Genomic DNA, 23,539 nt, shown 5'->3' on the forward strand with positions numbered 1-23,539 from the left:
AGGAAGTGCCCCTAAATATACTCCGCCTGTGACCTCAGGAAGCTAACAGTGTGTGGGTAGGAAGTGCCCCTAAATATACTCCGCCTGTGACCTCAGGAAACTAACAGTGTGTGGGTAGGAAGTGCCCCTAAATATACTCCGCCTGTGACCTCAGGAAGCTAACAGTGTGTGGGTAGGAAGTGCCCCTAAATATACTCCGCCTGTGACCTCAGGAAACTAACAGTGTGTGGGTAGGAGGTAGAAGTGCCCTAAGATATACTCCGCCTGTGACCTCAGGAACTAACAGTGGTGGGTAGGAATGCCCCAATATACTCCGCCTGTGACCTCAGGAAGCTAACAGTGTGTGGGTAGGAAGTGTCCCTAAATATTCTCTCTCCCAGCCTCTTTGTTGCTTCATCAGTAAAGGGGTGCTACTACCTTTCCTCTGCTGAGGAACAAATGAGATGCTGACTGATACGTAGCTTGGATCTGAATCCCTGCCCAAATCTCATCTTGAAATTTAATTTCCAGTTTTGGAGGCAGGGCCTGGTGCGAGGTGATTGGCTCATGGCATCATGCGGCAGCTTTCTCATGAATGGTTTAGCACCATCACCTTGGTACCACTCTCACGACAGTGAGTTCTCTCGAGATCTGGTCGTTTAAAAGTGTGTAGTGTTGGGAACAGGCCCCCAAACTCTGGCCATAAATTGGCCCCAAAACTGGCCATAGACAAAATCTCTGCAACACTGTGACATGTTGGTAATGGCCATGACGCCCACGCTGGAAGGTTGTGAGTTTACCGGAATGAGGGCAAGGAACACCTGGCCCGCCCAGGGCAGAAAACCGCTTAAAGGCATTCTTAAATCACAAACAATAGCATGAGTGATCTGTGCCTTAAGGACATGCTCCTGCTGCAGATAACTAGCCAGAGCCCATCCCTTTATTTCGGCCCATCCCTTTGTTTCCTGTAAGGAATACTTTTTGTTAATCTACAATCTATAGAAACAGTGCTTATCTCTGGCTTGCTGTCAATAAATACATGGGTAAATCTCTGTTCAAGGCTCTCAGCTCTGAAGGCTATGAGACCCCTGATTTCCCACTCCACACCTCTATATTTCTGTGTGTGTCTTTAATTCCTCTAGTGCCGCTGGGTTAGGGTCTCCACCGCTGAGCTGGTCTTAGCAGTGTAGCACCTTCCCTACTCTCTCCTGCTCATTCTCCCGCCATGTGAGACGCCTGCTCCCCCTTCACCTTCTGCCATGAGTGGAAGCTTCCTGAGGCCTCCTCAGAAGCAGATGCCTGTGTTACACTTCCTGTACACAGTCTGCAGAACCATGAGCCAATTAAACCTCTTTTTTTTTTTGAGATGAAGTCTCACTCTGTGGCCTAGGGTGGAGTGCAGTGGCACGATCTCACCTCACTACAACCTCCGCTTCCTGGGTTCAAGCGATTCTCCTGCCTCAGCTTCCCGAGTACCTAGGATTACAGATGTGCACCACTGCACCTGGCTAATTTCTTTTTTGGTAATTTTGGTAGAGACGGGGTTTCACCATGTTGGCCAGGCTGATCTTGAACCCCTGACGTTAGATAATCTGCCCACCTTGGCCTCCCAAAGTGCTACAGGATTATAGGCGTGAGTCACTGAGCCCGGCAAACCTCTTCTGTTTATAAATTACCCAGCCTCTGTCAGGTGCAGTGGTTCATGCCTGTAATTTGAGCACTTTGGGAGGCTGAGGAAGATCAATTCAGGTCAGGAGTTCAAGACCAACCTGGCCAACACAGTTAAACCCCATCTCTACTAAAAATACAAAAATTACTGGCTGCAGTGGCTCATGCCTGTAATTCCAGCACTTTGGGAGGCCGAGGCGGGCGGATCATGAGGTCAGGACATCGAGACCACCCTGGCTAATACGGTGAAACTCCATCTCTACTAAAAATACAAAAAATTAGCTGGGCATGGTGGTGGGCGCCTGTAGTCCCAGCTACTCGGGAGACTGAGGCAGGAGAATGGCGTGAATCTGGGAGGCGGAGCTTGCAGTGAACCAAGATCGCGCCACTGCACTCCAGCCTGGGTGATAGAGCGAGACTGTCTCAAAAAAAAAAAAAAAAAAAAAAAAAATCAGCTGGGCATGGTGATGTATTCCTGTAATCCCAGCTACTTGGGAGGCTGAGGAGGCAGAGATCTCTAACCCAGGAGGCAGAGGTTTCTGTGAGCCGAGATCACACCACTCCACTCCAGCCGGGGTGACAGAGTAAAACTCCATCTCATAGAAAGAAAAGAAAAAGAAAGAAAGAAAGAAAGAAAGAAAGAAAGAAGAAAGAAGAAAGAAGAAAGAAAGAAAGAAAGAAAGAAGAAAGAAGAAGAAGAAGGAAGGAAGAGGAAGGAAGGAAGGAGGAAGGAAGGAAGGAAGGAAGGAAGAAGGAAGGAAGGAAGAAGGAGGAAGGAGAAGAAGAAGGAAGGAAGGAGGAAGGAGAAAAGAAAAGATCCGAAGAAAAACGACACAGACAGACAGACCCCTCCTAACGAAACTCCCGCTAGACCACCACCCTAAATACCGAAATCCCAAAAACCTAAAAAGAAGGCCTTCTTCCGTAAGCCTTACTGCCTTCCTTACCTTCCTTCCTTACGCGGAATAAGGCGAGAAGTCGAGGAAAACTCAATGGTTTAGCTTAGGTGGGTGACTCCAGCTCAGGGTCTCCCTGAAAATTGCAGTCATGATACCAGTCAGGGCTATCTTCACCTGAAAGCTTGACTGGGGCTGAAGAATCCCTTTCCAAAGTGATTAACTCACCTGGCCAGAGGACTTGGTTTCCTGCCACCCATGTTCCACCAGAGTATGACTGCTTGAGTGTCCTCACTGTCACACACGTCCATGTGAAGAGAACACCAAACGGGCTTTGTGTGAGCAACAAGGCTGTTTATTTCACCTGGGTGTAGGCGGGCTGAGTCCAAAAAGAAAGTCAGCAAAGGGTGGTGGGATTATCATTAGTTTTTATTTATTTATTTTTTGAGATGGAGTCTTGCTCTGTTGCCCAGGCCGGAGTGCAGTGGTGAGATCTCGGCTCACTGCAAGCTCCACCTCCCGGGTTCACACCATTCTCCTGCCTCAGCCTCCTGAGTAGCTGGGACTACAGGTGCCTGCCACCACGCCCGGCTAATTTTTTTGTATTTTTAGTAGAGACGGAGTTTCACGATGTTAGCCAGGATGGTCTCGATCTCCTGACCTCATGATCCGCCCACCTTGGCCTCCTGAAGTGCTGGGATTACAGGCGTGAGCCACCGCGCCCGGCAATCATTAGTTCTTATAGGTTTGGGATGGGGTACAAAGTACATTCTCAAAGGCAGGGAGAATATTACAAAGTACCTTCTTAAGGGCAGGAGAGATTATATCATATCAGGGTGGGGCAGGAACAAATCACAGTGGTGGAATGACTTCAGTGAAGGCAGGAACTGGCTGTTTTCACTTCTTTTGTGGCTCTTCAGTTGCTTCAGTCCATCTGGATGTCTACGTGCAGGTCACAGGGGATGTGATGGCTTCGCTAGGGCTTGGAGGCCTGACACTCACAACGTGGCAGCTGGCTTTCCCTAAAGGAAGTGATCTGAAAGGGAATGAGGTGGAAGCTGTAGTGACTTTTCTGACCTAACCTGTGAAATCACACACTGTCATTTCCACAGTATCCTCTTGGTCACACTGTTTAGCTCTATGGAGTGTGGGCGGAGACCACACAGGAGCGTGAATACCTGGAGGTGAGACTCCTCAGGTGCCATCTTTGAGGTGGGCTTAATAGTTGTGATACAGCATCTTTATTATTATAAAGAGTGTGGTCGGGCGCAGTGGCTCACGCCTGTAATCCCAGCACTTTGGGAGGCTAAGGCGGGTGGATCATGAGGTGACGACATCGAGACCATCCTGGCCAACATGGCATGGCGAAACCCCCGTCTCTAATAAAAATACTAAAATTAGCGGAGCGTGGTGGCGGGCGCCTGTAGTCCCAGCTACTCAGGAGGCAGAGGCAGGAGAATCACTTGAACCCGGGAGGCAGAGCTTGCAGTGAGCTGAGATGGTGCCACTGCACTCCAGCCTGGAGACAGAGCAAGACTCCCTCTCAAAAAACAAAAACAAAAACAAAAACAAAGAGTTGGCCGGTCACAGTGGCTCACGCCTGTAATCCCAGCACTTTGGGAGGGGGGCGGGTGGATCACGAGGTCAGGAGATCGAGACCATCCTGTCTAACATGGTCAAATCCCGTCTCTACTAAAAATACAAAAAATTAGCCGGGCGTGGTGTTGGGCGCCTGTAGTCCCAGCTACTCGGAAGGCTGAGGCAGGAGAATGGTGTGAACCCGGGAGGCAGAGTTTGCAGTGAGCCGAGATCTTGCCACTGCACTCCAGCCTGGGCAACAGAGTGAGACTCCATCTCACACACACACACACATACAAGTTTTAGTCAGTCACAGTGACGCATGTCTGTAGTCCCAACACTGTAGGAAGCTGAGGCAGGTGGATCACTTGAGCCCAGGGGTTTGAGACCAGCCTGGGCAACATGGCAAAACCCTCTCTCTATATAAAATACAAAATTAGCAGTGCGTGGTGGTGCACACGTGTAGTCCCAGCTACTCCAGAGGCTGAAGTGGGAGGATCCCTTGACCCCAGGAGGTTGAGGCTGCAGTGAGCCACAGTTGTGTCATTGCACTCCAGCCTGGACGACAGAGGGAGACCCTGTCTCAAAATAAATAAATAAAAATAAAAACAAACAGTTTTGACTTCACAGCTAGCTAAAAAGTGTATTCCCGGCCGGGCGCGGTGGTTCAAGCCTGTAATCCCAGCACTTTGGGAGGCCGAGAGGGGCGGATCACGAGGTCAGGAGATCGAGAACATCCTGGCTAACACGGTGACACCCCGTCTCTACTAAAAAAAATACAAAAAACTAGCTGGGTGTGGTGGCGGGTGCCTGTAGTCCCAGCTACTCGGGAGGCTGAGGCAGGAGAATGGCGTAAATCCGGGAGGCGGAGCTTGCAGTGAACTGAGATCGCGCCACTGCACTCCAGCCTGGGCGACAGAGCGAGACTCCGTCTCAAAAAAAAAAAAAAAAGTATATTCCCTCACTCAGTGATTGTACTGTTCAGAGGCGTGTAGCTGCATTAAAAGCCCTTTCTTTCCTTCTCTGTAACTGGGGTCGGAGGAGGGCTATCTCACTGAACTGGAGTAACACAGATAAAGCTGGCTGCCAAGTTAACAAGAGACACTATGTCTCTCAAGGATATGCTTTGTTTGTTTTTTTTGAGATGAAGTCTCGCTCTGTCATCCAAGCTGGAGTGCAATGGCATGATCTCTGCTCACTGCAGCCTCTGCCTCCTGGGTTCAAGTGATTCTCTTGCCTCAGTTCCTCGAGTAGCTGGGATTACAGAAGCACACCACTATGCCCGGCTAATTTTTGTATTTTTAGTAGAGACAAGGTTTAGTTGGCCAGGCTGGTCTCGAACTCCTGACCTCAGGTGATCTGCCGTCTTGGACTCCCAAAGTGCTGGAATTACAGGTATGAGCCACCGTGCTGGCCAAGGACATGGTTTTTTTTACCCATGGAGAGACTTTGTTCTCTAAATTCATAAATTGTTGGAAATTCTATCAGTAAAAATGAAACATCTGACTCTTGCTTGGAGGATCTAATCCACTTGATACAGAGTAGCAGCCTTGATTTCCAAAGCAGGTGCAGCGCTTCAGATAAAGGGTTTCTGGATGCAACATTTCACATGTACCTTCTTGTTTCCAATGATTCAGGACACTGGTTTCACTTGACAGTCCTGACCCGATGTTGACCTTGTTTTGCTCTAAGCTAGTCATTTGGTTGTCACCTAAACTCTACCCTCCCCCTTTATCTTGGCTTTTTCTTTTTGAGACAGGCTCTGACTCTGTCACCCAGTCTGACTGCAGTGGTGCAATTGATCACAGCTCACTGCAGCCAGGACCTCCCAAGCTCAAACAATCTTCTCACCTCAGCCTCCCAAGTAGCTGGGACTACAGGCATGCACCGTTTTTTTGTTTTGTTTTGTTTTGTTTTGTTTTTTTTGAGATAGAGGCTCGATCGGCTGCCTAGGCTGGGGTGCAGTGGCACGATCTTGGCTCACTGCAACCTCTGCCTCTCGGGTTCAAGCGATTCTCCTGCCTCAGCCTTCCAAACAGCTGGGACTACAGGCACGCACCACCACTCCCAGCTAATTTTTTTTGTATTTTTAGCGGAGATGGAGTTTCGCCATGTTGGCCAGGCTGGTCACAAACTCCTGACCTCAGATGATACACCCACCTCGGCCTACCAAAGTACTGGGATTATGGGAGTGAGCTACCACGCCCGGCCCCCACCCACCTTTCTTTTTTTTGTTTTAGTTGATACAGGGTCTCACCATGGTACAGCCCAGGCTGGTCCTGAACTCCTGGCTTCAAGTGATCCTCCTGCCTTGGCCTCCCAAAGTGCTGGGACTATAGGAATGAGCCATCACACCTAGCCCCTTTCTTCAGTTTTCAAATCAAAATGATCCTTCAAGATCAAAGGGAAATACTTCCTCTGAGAAGTCTCTGAATGTCAGAGACAGACAATGTCTTCTTTCTTTTTTTTTTTTTTGAGATGGAGTCTCGCTCTGTCACCCAGGCTGGAGTGCAGTGGCCCGATCTTGGCTCACTGCAAGCTCCGTTTCCCGGGTTCACGCCATTCTCCTGCCTCAGACTCCCGAGTAGCTGGGACTACAGGTGCCCACCACTCACGCCCAGCTAATTTCTTTTTGTATTTTTAGTAGAGACGGGGTTTCACCGTGTTAGCCAGGATGTTCTCGATCTCCTGACCTCGTGATCCGCCCAACTCGGCCTCCCAAAGTGCTGGGATTACAGGCGTGAGCCGCCGCGCCCGGCTGACAATGTCTTATTTCTGTGTGCTCCCCAACATTCAGTCATGCAGTTATTGAATAACACATTTTGAGAGATAACTATGAATCAAGTAACATGCTGGTTTCTGGGAGAATTGAGGACAAATTAACCTTGTCGAAATTTTAGGTGGATGAAAAAGACCAAATTAAATTAAAACACTGCACACATCTACAGTTGTGAGAAGCATTATAAATCCTGGGTGCTATGGGAGTTTTTGTTTGTTTGTTTGTTTGTTTGTTTTGAGTTGGAGTTTCCCTCTTGTTACTGAGGCTGGAGTGGAAGGTCATGATCTCGGCTCACTGCAACCTCTGCTTCCAGATTCAGACGATTCCCCTGCCTCAGCTCCCGAGTAACTGGGACTACAGGTGCCTGCCACCACACCTGGCTACTTTAGAATTTTTAGTAGAGATGGGGTTTCACCATGTTGGCCAGGTTGGTCTCAAACTCTTGACCTCAGGTGATCCACCCATCTTGGCCTCCCAAAGTGCTGGGATTACAGAAGTGAGCCACTGTACCCAACCAGGAGCTCTTTTGAGAAAGAAGGAAGTCCAAGAGATCTTCCTGACACCCTAGTCTGACTCTGCCCTTTGCCTGCTCAAAACTTTCCCATGGTTCCCAGCTGCCTTCTAGACATAAATCAAGTCCCTTCTCTGATAGGCCCAACCCCTTTATCATCTGATCCTAGCTCATTTTTCTGAATTTTCCTTAGTTGCTATTATTTTCTTTCTAAAGTGACACGTCATAATATTCACAAAGCACACAAGTCTTACGTGTACAGCTCAATGAATTGTAAATATGTGTATACCTGGCTGGGCACAGTGACTCACGCCTGTAATCCCAGAACTTTGGGAGGCCGAGGCGGGTGGATCACTTGAGGTCAGGAGCTTGAGACCAGCCTGACCAACTTGGTGAAACCCCGTCTCTATTAAAAATACAAAATTAGCTGGGCGTGGTGGCTCATGCCTGCAATCCCAGCTACTTGGGAGGCTGAGGCAAGAGAATCACTTGAACTCAGGAGGCAGAGGTTGCAGTGAGCCGAGATCGTGCCATTGCACTCTATCCTGGGCAACAAGAGTGAAACTCTGTCTCAATAATAATAATAATAATAATATAAGTGTATACCCATGCAAATACCATTCAGATAAAAATATGGCATATTTGGGGCACCCGAGGAGTCTCTCTTGTGGCCCCTCCCTTCCATACCCTGCTGATCTATCAGCACAGATTAGTTTTTGTCACCTTTTGAACTTCGTATTCCTTTTCTTTTTATACAAACACAAACACTCGAGTCATGACTGGGTAGGGTGGTTGAAGCCTGTAATCTCAGCACTTTGGGAGGCCAAGATGTGAGGATCGCTTGAGCCTGGGATTTCAGAGACCAGCCTGAGCAACATAGAGAGACCTCATCGCCACAAAAAAATTAAAAAAAATTAACCAGGGGCGGTGTAGTCCCAGCTACTTAGGAGGCTGAGGTGGGAGGCTTGAGCCCGGGAATTCCAGGCTGCAGTGAGCCATGATTGGGCCACTGCACTCCAGCCTGGGCAACACAGCCAGACCCTGACTCAAAACAAGCAAACATACAAACAACAGAAAAGCAGGACTGGCTCGGTAGCTCATGCCTGCAATCCCAGCGCTTTGGAAGGCTGAGACGGGGGTATCGCTTGAGCTCACAAGTTAAGAGACAAGCCTGGGCGTGGGCTATATAGCGAGATCCAGGTCTCTACCAAAAACAAAACCACTCAGTTTTTAGTCATCTACAACGCCCTGCCTGGAAGCACGCTATTTTGGGCCTCTGAGCCTTTGCACTTGCTATTCCTTCTGCGCTGGGGAGAGCACAAACCCTGCCCGAAACTTCTAAAAATGGTGCCTGGATAAATGAAGGCATCAGAGTTGCGATTGGACGGGCGTCTGTTGGATGGCGCCACGGCTGGCACTTATTGGGAGATGCTCATTGGACAGTCACGTGACTGGACCAAGCCTCCCGAGGGAGCGAGGCAGGTGCGGTCACATGACCCGGCGGCGCTGCGGGGCAGCGGCCATTTTGCGGGGCGGCCACGTGAGGGACGCACGTTCAGTGGGGCTCTCACGTGACCCGGGGCGCGCTGCGGCCGCCCGCGCGGACCCGGCGAGAGGCGGCGGCGGGAGCGGCGGTGATGGACGGGTCCGGGGAGCAGCCCAGAGGCGGGGGTGAGGCGGGAGGCAGACGGGCGGGAGGAGGGCGAGCCCCCTCGCCGGCGGGTCCCAAGATCCTTCCTCTCGGCCTGGGGCTGTGCGATCTCCAAGCACTGAGGGGCAGAAACTCCCGGATCGGGCGCTGCCACACTGCAGCCCCCTCCGTCCTCGGAGGTTCCTGGCTCTCTGATCCCCGTGCCCCGATCCCTGCCTGTCTGGCGCTCTCGGACCCCCGAGAACTAGGGGATCTCGGAAGCCAAGCCCCCGGGCAGGCCCGGGCTTGTCGCCCGCACCACTTCCTGCCTCTGGCACTGGTGGGAGGGGCGGGTCTCGCCTCTGCCCCCTCAGGCCAGGGGTCCGGATGCATTTAGTGTTCCGCTACCCTCTTTCCCCAGGGAGAATGTAGGATACAGGCCCAGCGTCCTGGCCTTTCTCCATCAGGGACTCAGTTGTCTGGGCCTCCCCGTCACATCATCTGCTAGGGTCCCAGAAGTCCAGGGTCCCCAGCTCTGCCCTCCTTCAGGGACCGTGAGCCTCCGCAGCCTCCTGATCCCCTAGAACCCAAGAGTCCAGGCACCTCTTCCCTTCCTTTCTCCTCTAGGGCCCACCAGCTCTGAGCAGATCATGAAGACAGGGGCCCTTTTGCTTCAGGGGTGAGTTTGAGGTCTGATTATTGTGGCACAGATTTGAGGAGCGACACCCCGTTCTGATTCTGCACCCTCACTCCATCCCCACTCTAGTTTCATCCAGGATCGAGCAGGGCGAATGGGGGGGGAGACACCCGAGCTGGCCCTGGACCCAGTGCCTCAGGATGCGTCCACCAAGAGGCTGAGCGAGTGTCTCAAGCGCATCGGGGACGAACTGGACAGTAACATGGAGCTGCAGAGGTGTGGGCCCCGGGACCCAGAAATCCAGCCACTGGGCTCCCTGAGAACACAGGAGTCTCAGCCCCGCATTCTCCTCCTCCCCTAAGAATTAGAAGTCTTGGCCCTACAACTCAGCGCAAGCGTTCTGGGCTCCCAGCCGTCCTCTCCACCAGGATCTTAAAACCCTCCTTCAGGGAGTCATTTTTCCCACCTTCCTCAATGTGTGTCTTGTCCCCTTCCCTTGCCCCCCGTTGGCCTGTTGTTTTTCATGTCAGCCTGGCTTGGGCCTCAGTCTCCTCATCTTTAGTGTGCGGTGGATGTGGGGATGTCCACCATCAGCCTGATGCTGGCTCCCCAGCACTGGTTCTCCTCTCTCCTGCAGGATGATTGCCGCCGTGGACACAGACTCCCCCCGAGAGGTCTTTTTCCGAGTGGCAGCTGACATGTTTTCTGACGGCAACTTCAACTGGGGCCGTGTTGTCGCCCTTTTCTACTTTGCCAGCAAACTGGTGCTCAAGGTGGGCAGCTGCAGGGCAGTGAGCCCAGGGGTGCTCCCCTCAGACCTGTGAGGACCTAGGGATCGTGGGATCAACCCCCTGCAGTGGCCCAGTGACCACAGAGGGCATGGAGAGAGATGGCTGTGCGCTGGGTGTCTGCTTATTTTATTCATTCAACAAGCATTTACTGGGCCTGCTATGTGCCAGGCCTGTACCTGGCACCTGGGACACAGCACCGTACAAAGCAGGCTGCATCCCTGCTCTCAGGGACTTCACATACAGGGGCGAAGTAAAGGGGACAGTGTGATTTAGCAGAGTGGTCAGGAAAGACTTCTATTTTTTTTTTTTTTTTTTTTTAGACGGAGTCTTCCTCTGTCGCCCAGGCTGGAGTGCAGTGGTGCGATCTTGGCTCACTGCAAGCTCTGCCTCCCAGGTTCACACCATTCTCCTGCCTCAGCCTCCCGAGTAGCTGGGACTACAGGCGCCCGCCACCACGCCCCGCTAATTTTTTTTTGTATTTTTAGTAGAGACGGGGTTTCACCGTGTTAGCCTGGATGGTCTTGATCTCCCGACCTCGTGATCCACCCGCCTCAGCCTCCCAAAGTGCTGGGATTACAGGCGTGAGCCACTATGCCCGGCCTATTTTTTTTTTTTTTGAGATGGAGTTTTGCTCTTGTTGCCCTGGCTGGAGTGCAATGGCATGATCTTGGCTCACTGCAACCTCTGCCTCCCAGGTTCAAGCGATTCTCCTGCCTCAGCCTCCTGAGTAGCTGGGATTACGGGTGTGCACCATTATCCCTGGCTAGCTTTTTTTTTTTTTTTTTTTTTTTTTTGTAGTTTTAGTAGAGACAGGGTTTCACCATGTTGGTCAGGCTGGTTTTGAACTCCTGACCTCACGTGATCCACCCACTTTGGCCTCCCAGAGTGCTGGGATTACAGGCATGAGCCACTGCAACCAGCCAGGAAAGACTTCTAAGAGCAGGTGACATTAAAGCCAGAGTTGGAATGACAAGAAGGATGCATTGATCTATAGTGATTGGGGGAAGAGGCATCCGGTAGAGGGAACAGCAAGTGCAAAGGCCCTGAGGTAGGACCAAGCCTTGTGTTCTGACGGTAGGGAGGAAGCCAGTGCTGTTGGAACAGAGTGAGCTGGGGGAGACGGTGGGAAAGGAGGGCACAGTTGGGCAGGGGCAGATTGTGTGGAGTTTTTTGGGCTGCTGGAAAGACTTTTTTTTTTTTTTTTGAGACAGGGTCTCGCTTTGTTGCCGAGGCTCGAGTGCAATGGCACCATCTCAGCTCACTGCAACCTCCACCTCACAGGTTCAAGTGATTCTCATGCTTTTTAGCCTTCCAAGTAGCTAGAATTACAGGCACGTACCACCATGCCTGGCTAGCTTTTATATTTTTAGTACGGGGTTTTGCTGTGTTTTCCAGGCTAGTCTTAAACTCCTGGCCTCAAGTGATCCGTCCACCTTGGTCTCCCTAAGTGCTGGGATTACAGGCGTGAGCCACCGCGCCCAGCCTGGAAAGACTTTAAATTTACTCTGAGTGTTATGGGAGTGACTGGCTGGTTTTAAATATGGAAGTGACGTAACCTGATTTATAAATTTAAGGGATTATTCTAGGAAGTATAGATGCCCCTTGACTCGCAATGGTGTTACATGTACCTAGTAATCCCATCATAAATTGAAAATAACATAAGTTGAAAATGCATTCAATGCCCTGATAAACCCATAGTAGGGTCAAAATTGTAAGTCGAACCATCGTAAGTTGGGGACTGTCTGTATAGCAAAATGTTCATTGTAGAACCTAGGTGGCGGTTATATGGCTGTTAACTGTGGAATTTTTTTCACTTTTCTTTATGAAGATTCTCATAAGGAAATATGATGGGGGAGGTGGTGAAATGATCCTGGCTGTTGGCCAAAAAGAGATCATGGGGTACAAGGGCAGAAGCAAGGAGGCTGGAGAGGTGGCACCTGTCATAGTCTTGCTGAAAGATGACAAGCCCAGGCCTGGGTGGTAGCAGCAGAGGTGGGGGGGTGGATTTAAAGAAGTGGGGTCTTGCTCTGTTGCCCAGACTGGAGTGTAGTAGTGATCATAGCTCACTGCAGCCTCAAACTGCTAGGCCCAAGCAGTTCTCCCACCTCAGCCTCCAGAGTAGCTGGGACTATAGGAGCATGCCACCATGCCCCACTAACTGTGGCATTAGCCTTTTTCTGTAGAGATGGGGTCTCGCTATGTTGTCCAGGCTGGTCTCCAACAGGGAGGGATATTTCTTTTTGGAAGTTTTGTTTGTTTGTTTTGAGACAGGGTCTTGCTCTGTCACCAAGGCTGAAGTGCAGTGGCGTGACTTGGGCTCACTGCAGTCTTCACCTCCCGGGTTCAAGTGATTCTCCTACCTCAGCCTCCTGAGACGCTGGGATTACAGGTGCTCCCCACCATACCAGCTAATGGGAGGGATGTTTCTTTCTTTTTTTTTTTTTTTTTCCTGAGATGGAGTCTCGCTCTGTTGCACCCAGGCTAGAGTACAATGGCGCGATCTCGGCTCACTGCAACCTCCACCTCCTGGGTTCAAGCGATTCTCCTGCCTCAGCCTCCAGAGTTGCTTGGGATTATAGGCGTCCGCTACCACACCTGGCTAATTTTTGCATTTTTAGTGGAGATGAGGTTTCACCATGTTGGCAGGCTGTTCTCGAACTCCTGACCTCAGGTGATCTGCCTGCCTCAGCCTCCCAACGTGCTGGGATTACAGGCCTGAGCCACCACGCTCGGCCGAGAGGAATATTTCTTGATGTGTTTTCAAGATTGAGCTGATGGGGCTTGAACGTCGGAGGTGAGGGGAATAGTAGTGCAGGTGACGGTGGGGCCTACAGAGCGGGGATGACAGAATAGAAGTGGCCAGATAAAGGCTGAAGGAGAAGTCTTGGGAGTTGGGAGAGAAGGTCAAGGATCCATGGGCAGGGGCTAGTCTTCTCTGGCCGGGCGCGGTGGCTCATGCCTGTAATCCCAGCACTTTGGGAGGCTGAGGTGGGTGGATCACAAGGTCAGGAGATCGAGACCATCTTGGCTAACACCGTGAAACCCTGTCTCTACTAAACATACAAAAAATTAGCCGGGCATGGTGACGGGCTCCTGTAGTCCCAGCTACTCGGGAGGCTGAGGCAGGAGAATGGTGTGAACCCGGGAGGCGGAGCTTGCAGTGAGCCGAGATCATGCCACTGCACTCCAGCCTGGGCGACAGAGCGAGACTCCGTCTCAAAGAAAAAAAAAAGAAAATTCCTCTCTGGAGAAGTGACATTTGCCCTGAACGCTGAAGGGTGAGAATTTGCTTGGTTGAGGCCCGTTTGGGCGGAAACAGGAGCACATGAAGAGGTCCCGAGGCAGGAAGAATTTGATGGGAATTAAAAAAAAAAAAAAAAAAAAGGGGGCCGGGCGCGATGGTTCACATGCAGCACTTTGGGAGGCTGAAGCCCACAGATCACCTAAGGTCAGGAGTTTGAGACCATCCCGACCAACATGGTGAAACCTGTCTGTACTAAAAATACAAAAAAAAATTAGCCCAGTGTGGTGGCAAATGCCTGTAGTACCAGCTGCTTGGGAAGCTCAGACAGGAGAATAACTTAAATCCGGGAGGTGGAGGTTGCAATGAGCCGAGACTGCGCTATTGCACTCCAGCCTGGGCAACAAGATCAAAACTCCATCTCAAAAAAAAAAAAAAAAAAATTAGCCAGGCATGTTGGCAGGCACCTGTAATCCCAGCTCTTTGGGAGGCTGAGGCAGGAGAATTGCTTGAACCCGGAAGGCAGAGCTTTCAGTGAGCCGAGATTACGCCACTGCCCTCCATCCTGGGTGACAGAGCAAGACTCCATCTTAAAAAATAAAAAAAAAATGGAAGCAGCTCAGTGAGGCACAAAACAGGAAGTGGAAAGGTGGAGCGAGGTCAGGCTAGAGCCTGCACACAGGGCTTGTGGGCTGCGTTGTGCCTTCAGGTCTTCATCCTGAGGGTACTGGGGAGCCACAGAAGGCTCAGGGGTAGGGCAGTTGAGAGTAACATGATCTTGTTTACAATTTTATTTAATTAATTAATTTATTTTTTGAGACAGACTCTTGCTCTATTGCCCAGGCTGCAGTGAAGTGGTGTGATCTGGGCTCACTGCAGCCTTTGTCCCCTGGGTTCAAGCGATTCACCTGCCTCAGCATCCCAAGGAGCTGGGATTACAGGTGCTTGCCACCACACCCAACTGATTTTTGTATTTATTTATTTATTTTGAGATGGAGTTTTGCTCTTGTTGCCCAGGCTGGAGTGCAATGGCGCGACCTCGGCTCACCGCAACCTCCGCCTCCCGGGTTCAAGCGATTCTCCTGCCTCAGCCTCCCAAGTAGCTGGGAGTACAGGCATGCACCATCATGCCCGGCTAATTTTGTATTTTTAGTAGAGATGGGATTACTCTGTGTTGGTCAGGGTGTTCTTGAACTCCCAACCATAAGTGATCCGTCTGCCTTGGCCTCCCAAAGTGCTGGGATTACAGGCATGAGCTGGCGCACCTGGCCATGTTTACAATTTTTTTTTTTTTTTTTGAGACGGAGTATCGCTCTGTCACCCAGGCTGGAGTGCTGTGGCCGGATCTCAGCTCACTGCAAGCTCCGCCTCCCGGGTTTATGCCATTCTCCTGTTCAGCCTCCTGGGTAGCTGGGACTACAGGCGCCGCCACGTCGCCCGGCTAGTTTTTTGTAGTTTTTAGTAGAGACGGGGTTTCACCATGTTAGCCAGGATGGTCTCGATCTCCTGACCTCGTGATCCGCCCGTCTCGGCCTCCCAAAGTGCTGGGATTACAGGCTTGAGCCACCGTGCCCGGCCCATGTTTACCATTTTTGAAGCCGACTTCAATTGTGGGTGGCAGAAATCTTTGAGGGGAGGCAAAGAATTGAGAAAGGAGGCTTGGGGCCACTATCGCCAGGCACAGGCACTGGGGACAAGGTTCAGTCCGTAACACCCACTCCACTCCCCACAGGCCCTGTGTACCAAGGTGCCCGAACTGATCAGAACCATCATGGGCTGGACACTGGACTTCCTCCGGGAGCGGCTGTTGGGCTGGATCCAAGACCAGGGTGGTTGGGTGAGACTCCTCAACCCTCCTCACCCCAACCACCGCCCCTGCCCCACTGTCCCTGCCCACCCGCCACTCCTCTGGGACCCTGGGCCTTCTGGAGCAGGTCATAGTGGTGCCCTCTCCCCATCTTTGGATCATCAGATGTGGTCTATAATGCATTTCCTTACGTGTCTGATCAATCCCTGATTCATCTATCCCGCTGACCTCCCGGTGACTTCTGACCTCACTGTGACCTTGACTTGATTAGTGCCTTCTGCCCTCCCTGGAGCCTCCACTGCCTCCGGAATTGCTCAAGTTCATTGATGATCCTCTGACCCCAACTCTTTCCTTTTTTTTTCCCCCACTGAGAAGGGGTCTCGCTATGTTGCCCAGGTTGGTCTCGAACTCCTGGCCTCAAGCAATCCTCCTGCCTCAGCCTCTCAAAGTGCTGGGATTACAGGTGTGAGCCACCATGCCTGGCCTGAGCCCAGCTCTTTAATGCCCATTCATGTTAGTCCCCTGCCCACAATCCTGCGTTCTGACCTCCTCCTCCCTCCCTGATCCTGCCTGTGCCTGCCCAGGGGCTGCCCCTGGCTGAGTCGCTGAAGCGACTGATGTCCCTGTCTCCAGGACGGCCTCCTCTCCTACTTTGGGACGCCCACGTGGCAGACCGTGACCATCTTGGTGGCTGGAGTACTCACCGCCTCCCTCACCATCTGGAAGAAGATGGGCTGAGGCCCCCAGCTGCCTTGAACTGTGTTTTCCTCCATAAATTATGGCATTTTTCTGGGAGGGGTGGGGATTGGGGGACATGGGCATTTTTCTTACTTTTGTAATTATTGGGGGGGTGGGGAAGAGTGGTCTTGAGGGGGTAATAAACCTCCTTCGGGACACACTGCGGCATCTGAGTCACTGGGCCTCTGCCCTGCTCCCTGGCACATCAGGAGAGCAGGCCCTGCCCACCGCCCCATGCCAGGCCTGCCGTCTGCTCACCTAGAGATACCTGCTCGGGCCACTCAGGGACATGGGGCTCTCTGCACTCCCTTGACATCTTTTTCTGAGGTGCCCAGTGGGGTCTGTGGGTTAGGGATGAGTTGGTCCCGGGCCTGCCCCGCAGGAGCCCACAGTCCTGAAGGGAAAGGAAGGTGACTGGTAGCACATCTGTCGCAGCCCAGGATGATCTGTGCAGGACGGAGGCAGTGGCCTGTGAGACCTGAGCAGGTGTGTGCGTAGGGGGAAGAACAGCACAGCTGGCTGCAAAGCAAGCCTCCAGGGCCTGGGACCAGAGCCTGGAGTGTCACACATGGGACCTCAGGAGGCCATACCTTTACTGAGCTGGAGAATGGGGGTGGGAGGAGGAGGGATGGGAGGACCAGGGAAGCAGGAAGGGCTCTGGAGCCTGGTGGTGATGTCACTGGAAGGTGGCAGGCTGAGGACACCAGGGAAATAGGGCCCACGGAAGAGGCCTCCTGAGCTGGGCTGATGACAGAGAGGAAGGGACCTGGCTGGGGACTGAGAGGCTGGAGGGCAGGGCAGAGGAGAAGGAACCTGGTCTGGCCCCGCAGCTGGGTGGGGCCCCCCTGGAGAGGAACTCCCGGAAGAAGCTGCTGAACTCAGAGGCCCAGTGACCTCAGACAAGGGCGGAGCGAAGACAAGGGGGTCAGAGGATGTGGGTTCTCAGTCACAGAGTCTCTGGCGCCCCCTCTCTCTGGCTCTGTCATTCCCCTCTGGGTCTTTACCCCCTCCCATCTCTGGGCCTCTGTCCCCACTTCTCTCTCTGAGTCTCTGTTCCCACCCCACCTTTGGCCCTCTTTCTCTGGGCTCTTTCCACCCCTCATCCCCAGACCTCTGGCCTCCTCTCTCTGGATCTCTGTCCCCCCCTCTGAATCTGTGGCCCCCCATCTCTGTGTCTCTGTCCCCCCACCCTGAGTCTCTGTCCCCCTCCCTCTGGGTCTCTGTCCTCCTCTCTCTGGGTCTCTGTCTCCCTCTCTTGGGTCTCTGTACCTCCCCTCTCTCTGGGTCTCTTCTCCCCTGCCCTGTCTCTGTCCCCCCCCATCCCTGTCCCACCCTCTCCCTGGGTCTCTGTTCTTCCACCTAGTCCCTGTCCCCTTCTGAGTCCCTGTTCCCCCTCTCTCTGGGTCTCTGTCACCCTCTCTCTCTGGATCTCTGACCCCACCTCTCTCTGGATCTCTGTCCCCCCTTCTCTCTGGATCTCTGTCCCCTACTCTGGATCTGTACCCCCACTCTGGATTTCTACTCCCCCCGGGTCCCTCTGGGCCTCTGTCCCCCCCACCCCTGGGTCTCTGTACCTCCCTGCCTCTGCTCCCCCCACCTCTGTCCTCCTCTCTCTGGGTTTCTGTCCCCCTCTCTCTGGGTCTCTGTCCCCTCCTCTCTCTAGATCTCTGTTCCCCTCTCTCTGGATCTCTGTCCCCCTCTCTCTGGATCTCTGTCCCCCTCTCTCTCAGGGTCTCTGTCCCCCTCTCTCTCAGGGTCTCTGTCCCCTCCTCTCTCTCAGGGTCTCTGTCCCCCTCTCTCTGGATCTCTGTACCCCTCTCTCTGGGTTTCTGTCCCCCTCTCTCTCTGTCCCTCTCTCTCTGGGTCTCTGTCCCTCCCCCTCTCCCAGGGTCTTTGTCTGAGTCTCTTTTTCTCTGGGCCTCTGTCCCCACCCCACGTTCTCTGTGGTCTTAAGATCCTGTCTCTCTCAGCCCCTCCTCTACCTCCACCTATGGGCCCCAAGGCCCCTCTCGGGACTAAAGGTCTCTGGGCTGAGGTATGACATTTGGTAAATGAGTAACTCGGGTCCCACAGTCAACAGGGTGCTTTGGGTGGCTGCCCCTCCTCCATGGACTCTTCCCAGAGACCCTAAGTGAGGGGAGAGAGAGGAGAATAGGATCAATGAGTGTCCACTGAGCCACCACCCAGAGTGAGGGGACAATATGGCCACAGGCAGGATCCCAGGGGAAAAAAAAACATGGGAACCAAAAAGACACGGAGACAAAGCACACAGCCGGCTTCCAACAAGAGGGAATCTGGGGGGTGGGGGCCCGATTTGGGTCTGAGCCAGGTCTAGTTCTGAGGGTCCCACCAAAAAACTCGGGGAGTGCCAAGGGGATGAGGTCAGCGAGTGGCCCCACCCCCATCCTTTCCCGCGGGGGCCCCTTCCCGCGCTGAGCTCAGCATGACTCAGCAGTCGCTGCCTGCAACAAGGACCCCAGATACCGGCCTAGCGAGGCATCTGCAGATCCCCTCAGTCAGGGGCTGCCCCGCCTGGGCTGCTCGGAGCGGCTCCTCTGTAGAGCGGGGCCTGACCTCACACCCCACGCCCCAGTGGCTTCAGCTCCCTGCCCAGCGCACGGGCTACCTGCATCGGGGCACTTAAGCAGGGTCAAGGTTTGCGCCTACTCCGTCTCCCAGAAATCAACATGGACCAGGTCCACTTAAAAAATACGCATTAGTTGAAGACAGACGTCTCGTCCATAGGTCCCCAGACTGTTTGTCCACAACGCAGGGCTTCTCTTTGTGGGCCTGAAAGAGCACACCTCAGGCAAGACACGAGGGCAACTTCAGAGACACTGTTTTCAGGGCCAAGGAGAATTCTCGGAGTCTATGAGTTGCCTCCAAAACAGCCCCCAGGACATGCAGTCCCAGAGACACCGCAAAGCTGGAAACAGACATTTCATTCCTTCCCATTTCCACTGCCAGAAAACGACTGGGCCCTTGAAAGAGCTCCAAGGTATCCCCAAAGTCCCAGCCAGTCTTTGGAGGGTTTCAGAGGGCTGTCTAGGGTTCCAGAAGTCACCCTACCTCATACAATGCTCCTCCTGGGCTTCCCGCACGGGGTGAACCCCACGGCTCCAGAACAACTGCCCTTTCCAACTTGCAGAGCACCTCAAGGACCTAAAGATCGCCCCGGGGAGGGCTCCAAAATATAGAGTTTGCATCGTGAACTCCCACCTCTGTAAAGCCCAGGACTCCAGTCCTCGCACCCCTCCGTCTCCCAGAGAACCCCAGGGGTCCAGAAATACCATCTCACTGCCTTCCAAGCTTCCCAAGGATCCGGAGACTCCTTAGCTCGCAGCACAAACCTCAGGCAACTACAGGTCCTCCCTGCAACTCTGAGTTGCCCCTCCCCCCAACTCAAGGTTCCAGAAAAATCCATGCCCTCCAAAACCCCAGAATCTGACTTACTTTCCCGAGGCACCCCCAGGACCCCAGGGTCATCATTTCACGGGACTCTTAATGCTCCCATAAAACTATGGCCTCCCAGAGGGACCCCAGCCCCCATCCCCCCGCCCACGAAACCCTCCATTCCTCGAATCAGCCCCTGGGCCTCAACCCCACCAAGCCCCCATTTCACAACACACTCGCGCTACAGGCGCGTGACTTCCCCCTGCTTTGGGGCGGGGGCTGAGACTCCTGTGTGCTCCGGATTGGTCAGGCACGGCCTTCGGCCCCGCCTCCTGCCACCGCAGATTGGCCGGTAGCCCGCTCCGAGCGCCCCGCCTCCGAGGGCCAGCGCACTATAAAAGAAGCCGCCCTAGCCACGTCCCCTCGCAGTTCGGCGGTCCTGCGGGTCTGTTTCTTGCTTCAACAGTGTTTGGACGGAACAGATCCGGGGACTCTTTCTTCCAGGCCCCGAGCGCCCTTCGATTTCATCTCCACTTGCAACCTCCGGGACCACTTCTCGGCCATCTCCTGATTCTGGGACCTGCCAGCACCGTTTTTGTGGTTAGCTCCCTCTTGCCGACCAACCATGAGCTCCCAGATTCGTCAGAATTATTCCACCGACGTGGAGGCAGCCGTCAACAGCCTGGTCAATTTGTACCTGCAGGCCTCCTACACCTACCTCTCTCTGGTGAGTCCCCAGGACGCCCCTGGCCCTAATTTCCCCCAGCTGCGCACGTTCGGCCCTCAGCGCAGGCGCCGGCCTTCTTTGTCCGGTCGAGTAAACAGAGGGCGGAGTCCCCCTTGGCCTCGCCTCCCGCTAAGCATTGTTCCCTCCATCTCTTTCCGTAGGGCTTCTATTTCGACCGCGATGATGTGGCTCTGGAAGGCGTGAGCCACTTCTTCCGCGAATTGGCCGAGGAGAAGCGCGAGGGCTACGAGCGTCTCCTGAAGATGCAAAACCAGCGTGGCGGTCGCGCTCTTTTTCAGGACGTCAAGGTAACTAGTGTGTGGGTAGGGTAATGGACTACATCTCCCAGCAGGCCGTGCGCGCGAGGAGCCTTGATTTGAGGGCTTAGATGTCGCGTGGGCTTCGGGGAGATTGAGTTCGGTCTTGTGAGCCCTTTTACGGCTGGAAATAGAGGCGCACGTCGTGCAGTACCCCCAAGACGCGGCTGTCCACACCGCTGCGTAGTCTTAAGGACGTGTAGCTGTAAGAGCTAGGACGGGGTGCGGAGAGTGATAAATACAAGCTATCACATGTCTTTGTGGCCTGGGCCTCTGACCCCCACCAACTCTTGGGAAATGTAGGTTTAGTTCCATGTGCCGAGTGTGTGTATTCTGAAGCCATTTCTCCTTTCCGTATAGAAGCCAGCTGAAGATGAGTGGGGTAAAACCCCGGATGCCATGAAAGCCGCCATGGCCCTGGAGAAAAAGCTCAATCAGGCCCTTTTGGATCTTCATGCCCTGGGTTCTGCCCACACGGATCCCCATGTACGTACCCCCTGCATCCATGGCTACCCAATCATACCCTTCAAGCCTTTGCTCTCTTTGGGCAGATTCCCTTCAGAGCCTCATTAATTTTTTTTTTTTTTTTTTTTTTTTTTTTTTTTGAGACGGAGTCTCGCTCTGTCGCCCAGGCTGGAGTGCAGTGGCGGGATCTCGGCACACTGCAAGCTCCGCCTCCCGGGTTCACGCTTCTCCTGCCTCAGCCTCCCGAGTAGCTGGGACTACGGGCGCCCGCCACCTCGCCCGGCTAGTTTTTTGTATTTATTTAGTAGAGATGGCGTTTCACCGCGTTAGCTAGGATGGTCTCCATCTCCTGACCTCGTGATCCGCCCGTCTCGGCCTCCCAAAGTGCTGGGATTACACGCTTGAGCCACCGCGCCCGGCCCAGAGCCTCATTTAACACCTGTCATATTTTAATCTGCAATTGGCAGCTCTTTCTCCCTCTTTTCCAGGGATCGGGTTTCTAATTTCTTCCTCTTCTCTCTCAGCTCTGTGACTTCCTGGAGACTCACTTCCTAGATGAGGAAGTGAAGCTCATCAAAAAGATGGGTGACCACCTGACCAACCTCAACAGGCTGGCCGGCCCGGAGGCTGGGCTGGGCGAGTATCTCTTCGAAAGGCTCACTCTCAAGCACGACTAAGATCTTGCCTTCTGAGCCCAGCGACTTCTGAAGGGCCCCTTGCAAAATAATAGGGCTTCTGCCTAAGCCTCTCCCTTCAGCCACTAGGCAGCTTTCTTAACGACCCTAACAAGCCTTGGACCAAATGGAAATAAAGCTTTTTGATGCAGCTGGTGGTTTTGTGTGTGGTATGGAAGATGAGGTGGGATCTGTTCTCATAAAGCTTCTGGCTGGGTTGGGGATGCCAGTGAAAGAGGAGTTGGCCTCATCTCCCATTTTCTTTTTTTTTTTTTTTTTTTTTTTTTTGAGGCGGAGTCTCGCTCTGTCGCCCGGACTGGAGTGCAATGGCCAGATCTCAGCTCACTGCAAGCTCCGCCTCCCGGGTTTACGCCATTCTCCTGCCTCAGCCTCCCGAGTAGCTGGGACTACAGGCGCCCGCCACCTCGCCCGGCTAGTTTTTGTATTTTTAGTAGAGACGGGGTTTCACCGTGTTAGCCAGGATGGTCTCGATCTCCTGACCTCGTGATCCGCCCGTCTCGGCCTCCCAAAGTGCTGGGATTACAGGCTTGAGCCACCGCGCCCGGCCCCATTTTCTTATCTCTTCTAAGACAAGAAGCTAACTGGGTAGTGTTGAACTTGAGGGTTCTCTGCTTGCCTGGCTGTTAACTGTCCCTCGCAGATGACAGAGAGAGCCTCCAGGGAGTTGAATTAAGACCTGGGTTGGTACCTGGAAACAGATCTGTTCGGTCTCAGCCAGAAACAGCACTATTTAACGAGTGATTATGGGCCCAGGTGGGCCAATGAGCTGATGTCAGGAGTTCGAGACCAGCCTGACCAACATGGAGACACCCCGTCTCTACTAAAAATATAAAATTAGCCGGGTGTGGTGGTGCATGCCTGTAATCCCAGCTAGTCAGGAGGTTGAGGCAGGATAATCGCTGGAACCTGGGAGGTGGAGGTTGCGGTGAGCCGAGATCAATGTCATTGCACTCCAGCCTGGGCAACAAGAGCGAAACTCCCCTCTCAAAAAAAACCAAAAAACATGTCTGCCTCACGGAGGTTGCAGTGAGCTGATACCGCGCCAATACGCTCCAGACTGGGCAACAGAGACTCGGTCTCAAAAAAAAAAAACCCTTCAATTTTGGGAGGCAGCTGAAATTATTAGGCCCTTTATGTGGGCACATTGAGGCTATTGCTATGCAACTTGCATGGCAACCAGGAGGCTCACTGAGGTCTTTGCTCCAGAGTTTACAGATTATGGCCCAAGCTTCAGTAATCCCAATGTGAGGCGCACACTGCGGAACTGACAAGTGGAGCTGAGCGGCCAGGCACACGTGATGCCCAAGCAATGCTGGACAAGGTGTTTAGGGTTCATCACAGAAATGGGATGTGAAACTTTGGGCCTGATTCTCCAAGCGGGAACTGAAAAAGCTGAAAACAGGCCTTAAAAAGCATCTGCTGCGTCCTAGCTGCAAAACTGCTATGTCAGCTCTGACTCCTCCCCTTCTTCCCCTGGGGCTGGGGTGGGGTGGCTCAAGCCTGTAACCCCAGCACTTTGCGAGGCCGAGGCAGGAGGATCACTTGAGCCCAGGAGTTTCAGACCAGCCTAGGCAACATAGGGAGCCCCCCATTCTCTAAAAAAAATAAATAAATGTAACGAGGTGTGGTGGCACGTGCCTATAGTCCCCGTTACTTGGAAGTCTGAGGTGAGGATCACTTGAGCTTG

General features: G+C 53.1%; 2 protein-coding genes across 4 annotated transcripts; both read left to right on the forward strand.

Moving 5' to 3' along the window:
- Positions 1-8,943: 8,943 nt before the first annotated feature.
- On the forward strand, positions 8,944-16,415 carry BAX (BCL2 associated X, apoptosis regulator). 3 transcript variants are annotated; one of them, XM_010368617.2, is made up of 6 exons: positions 8,946-9,082; positions 9,669-9,720; positions 9,808-9,954; positions 10,316-10,451; positions 15,443-15,547; positions 16,151-16,415. In XM_010368617.2, the coding sequence occupies exons 1-6, from the start codon at positions 9,049-9,051 to the stop codon at positions 16,253-16,255; spliced, it is 579 nt and encodes a 192-aa protein (XP_010366919.1). In that variant the 5' UTR covers positions 8,946-9,048; the 3' UTR covers positions 16,256-16,415. The 3 variants fall into 3 exon arrangements, with proteins under 3 accessions (XP_010366920.1, XP_010366919.1, XP_010366921.1); XM_010368618.2 differs by lacking the exon at positions 9,808-9,954 and having other exon boundaries at positions 8,944-9,082; XM_010368619.2 differs by lacking the exons at positions 9,669-9,720; positions 9,808-9,954 and having other exon boundaries at positions 8,988-9,082.
- A 3,658-nt stretch (positions 16,416-20,073) lies between these two features.
- On the forward strand, positions 20,074-21,982 carry FTL (ferritin light chain). The gene is made up of 4 exons (XM_010368616.2): positions 20,074-20,375; positions 20,537-20,683; positions 21,053-21,178; positions 21,682-21,982. Exons 1-4 carry the CDS (start codon positions 20,274-20,276, stop codon positions 21,832-21,834), a joined length of 528 nt encoding a protein of 175 aa, XP_010366918.1. The 5' UTR covers positions 20,074-20,273; the 3' UTR covers positions 21,835-21,982.
- Positions 21,983-23,539: the final 1,557 nt, after the last annotated feature.

Source organism: Rhinopithecus roxellana, chromosome 12 (genome assembly GCF_007565055.1).
Source record: "Rhinopithecus roxellana isolate Shanxi Qingling chromosome 12, ASM756505v1, whole genome shotgun sequence".
Lineage (NCBI taxonomy): Eukaryota > Metazoa > Chordata > Mammalia > Primates > Cercopithecidae > Rhinopithecus > Rhinopithecus roxellana.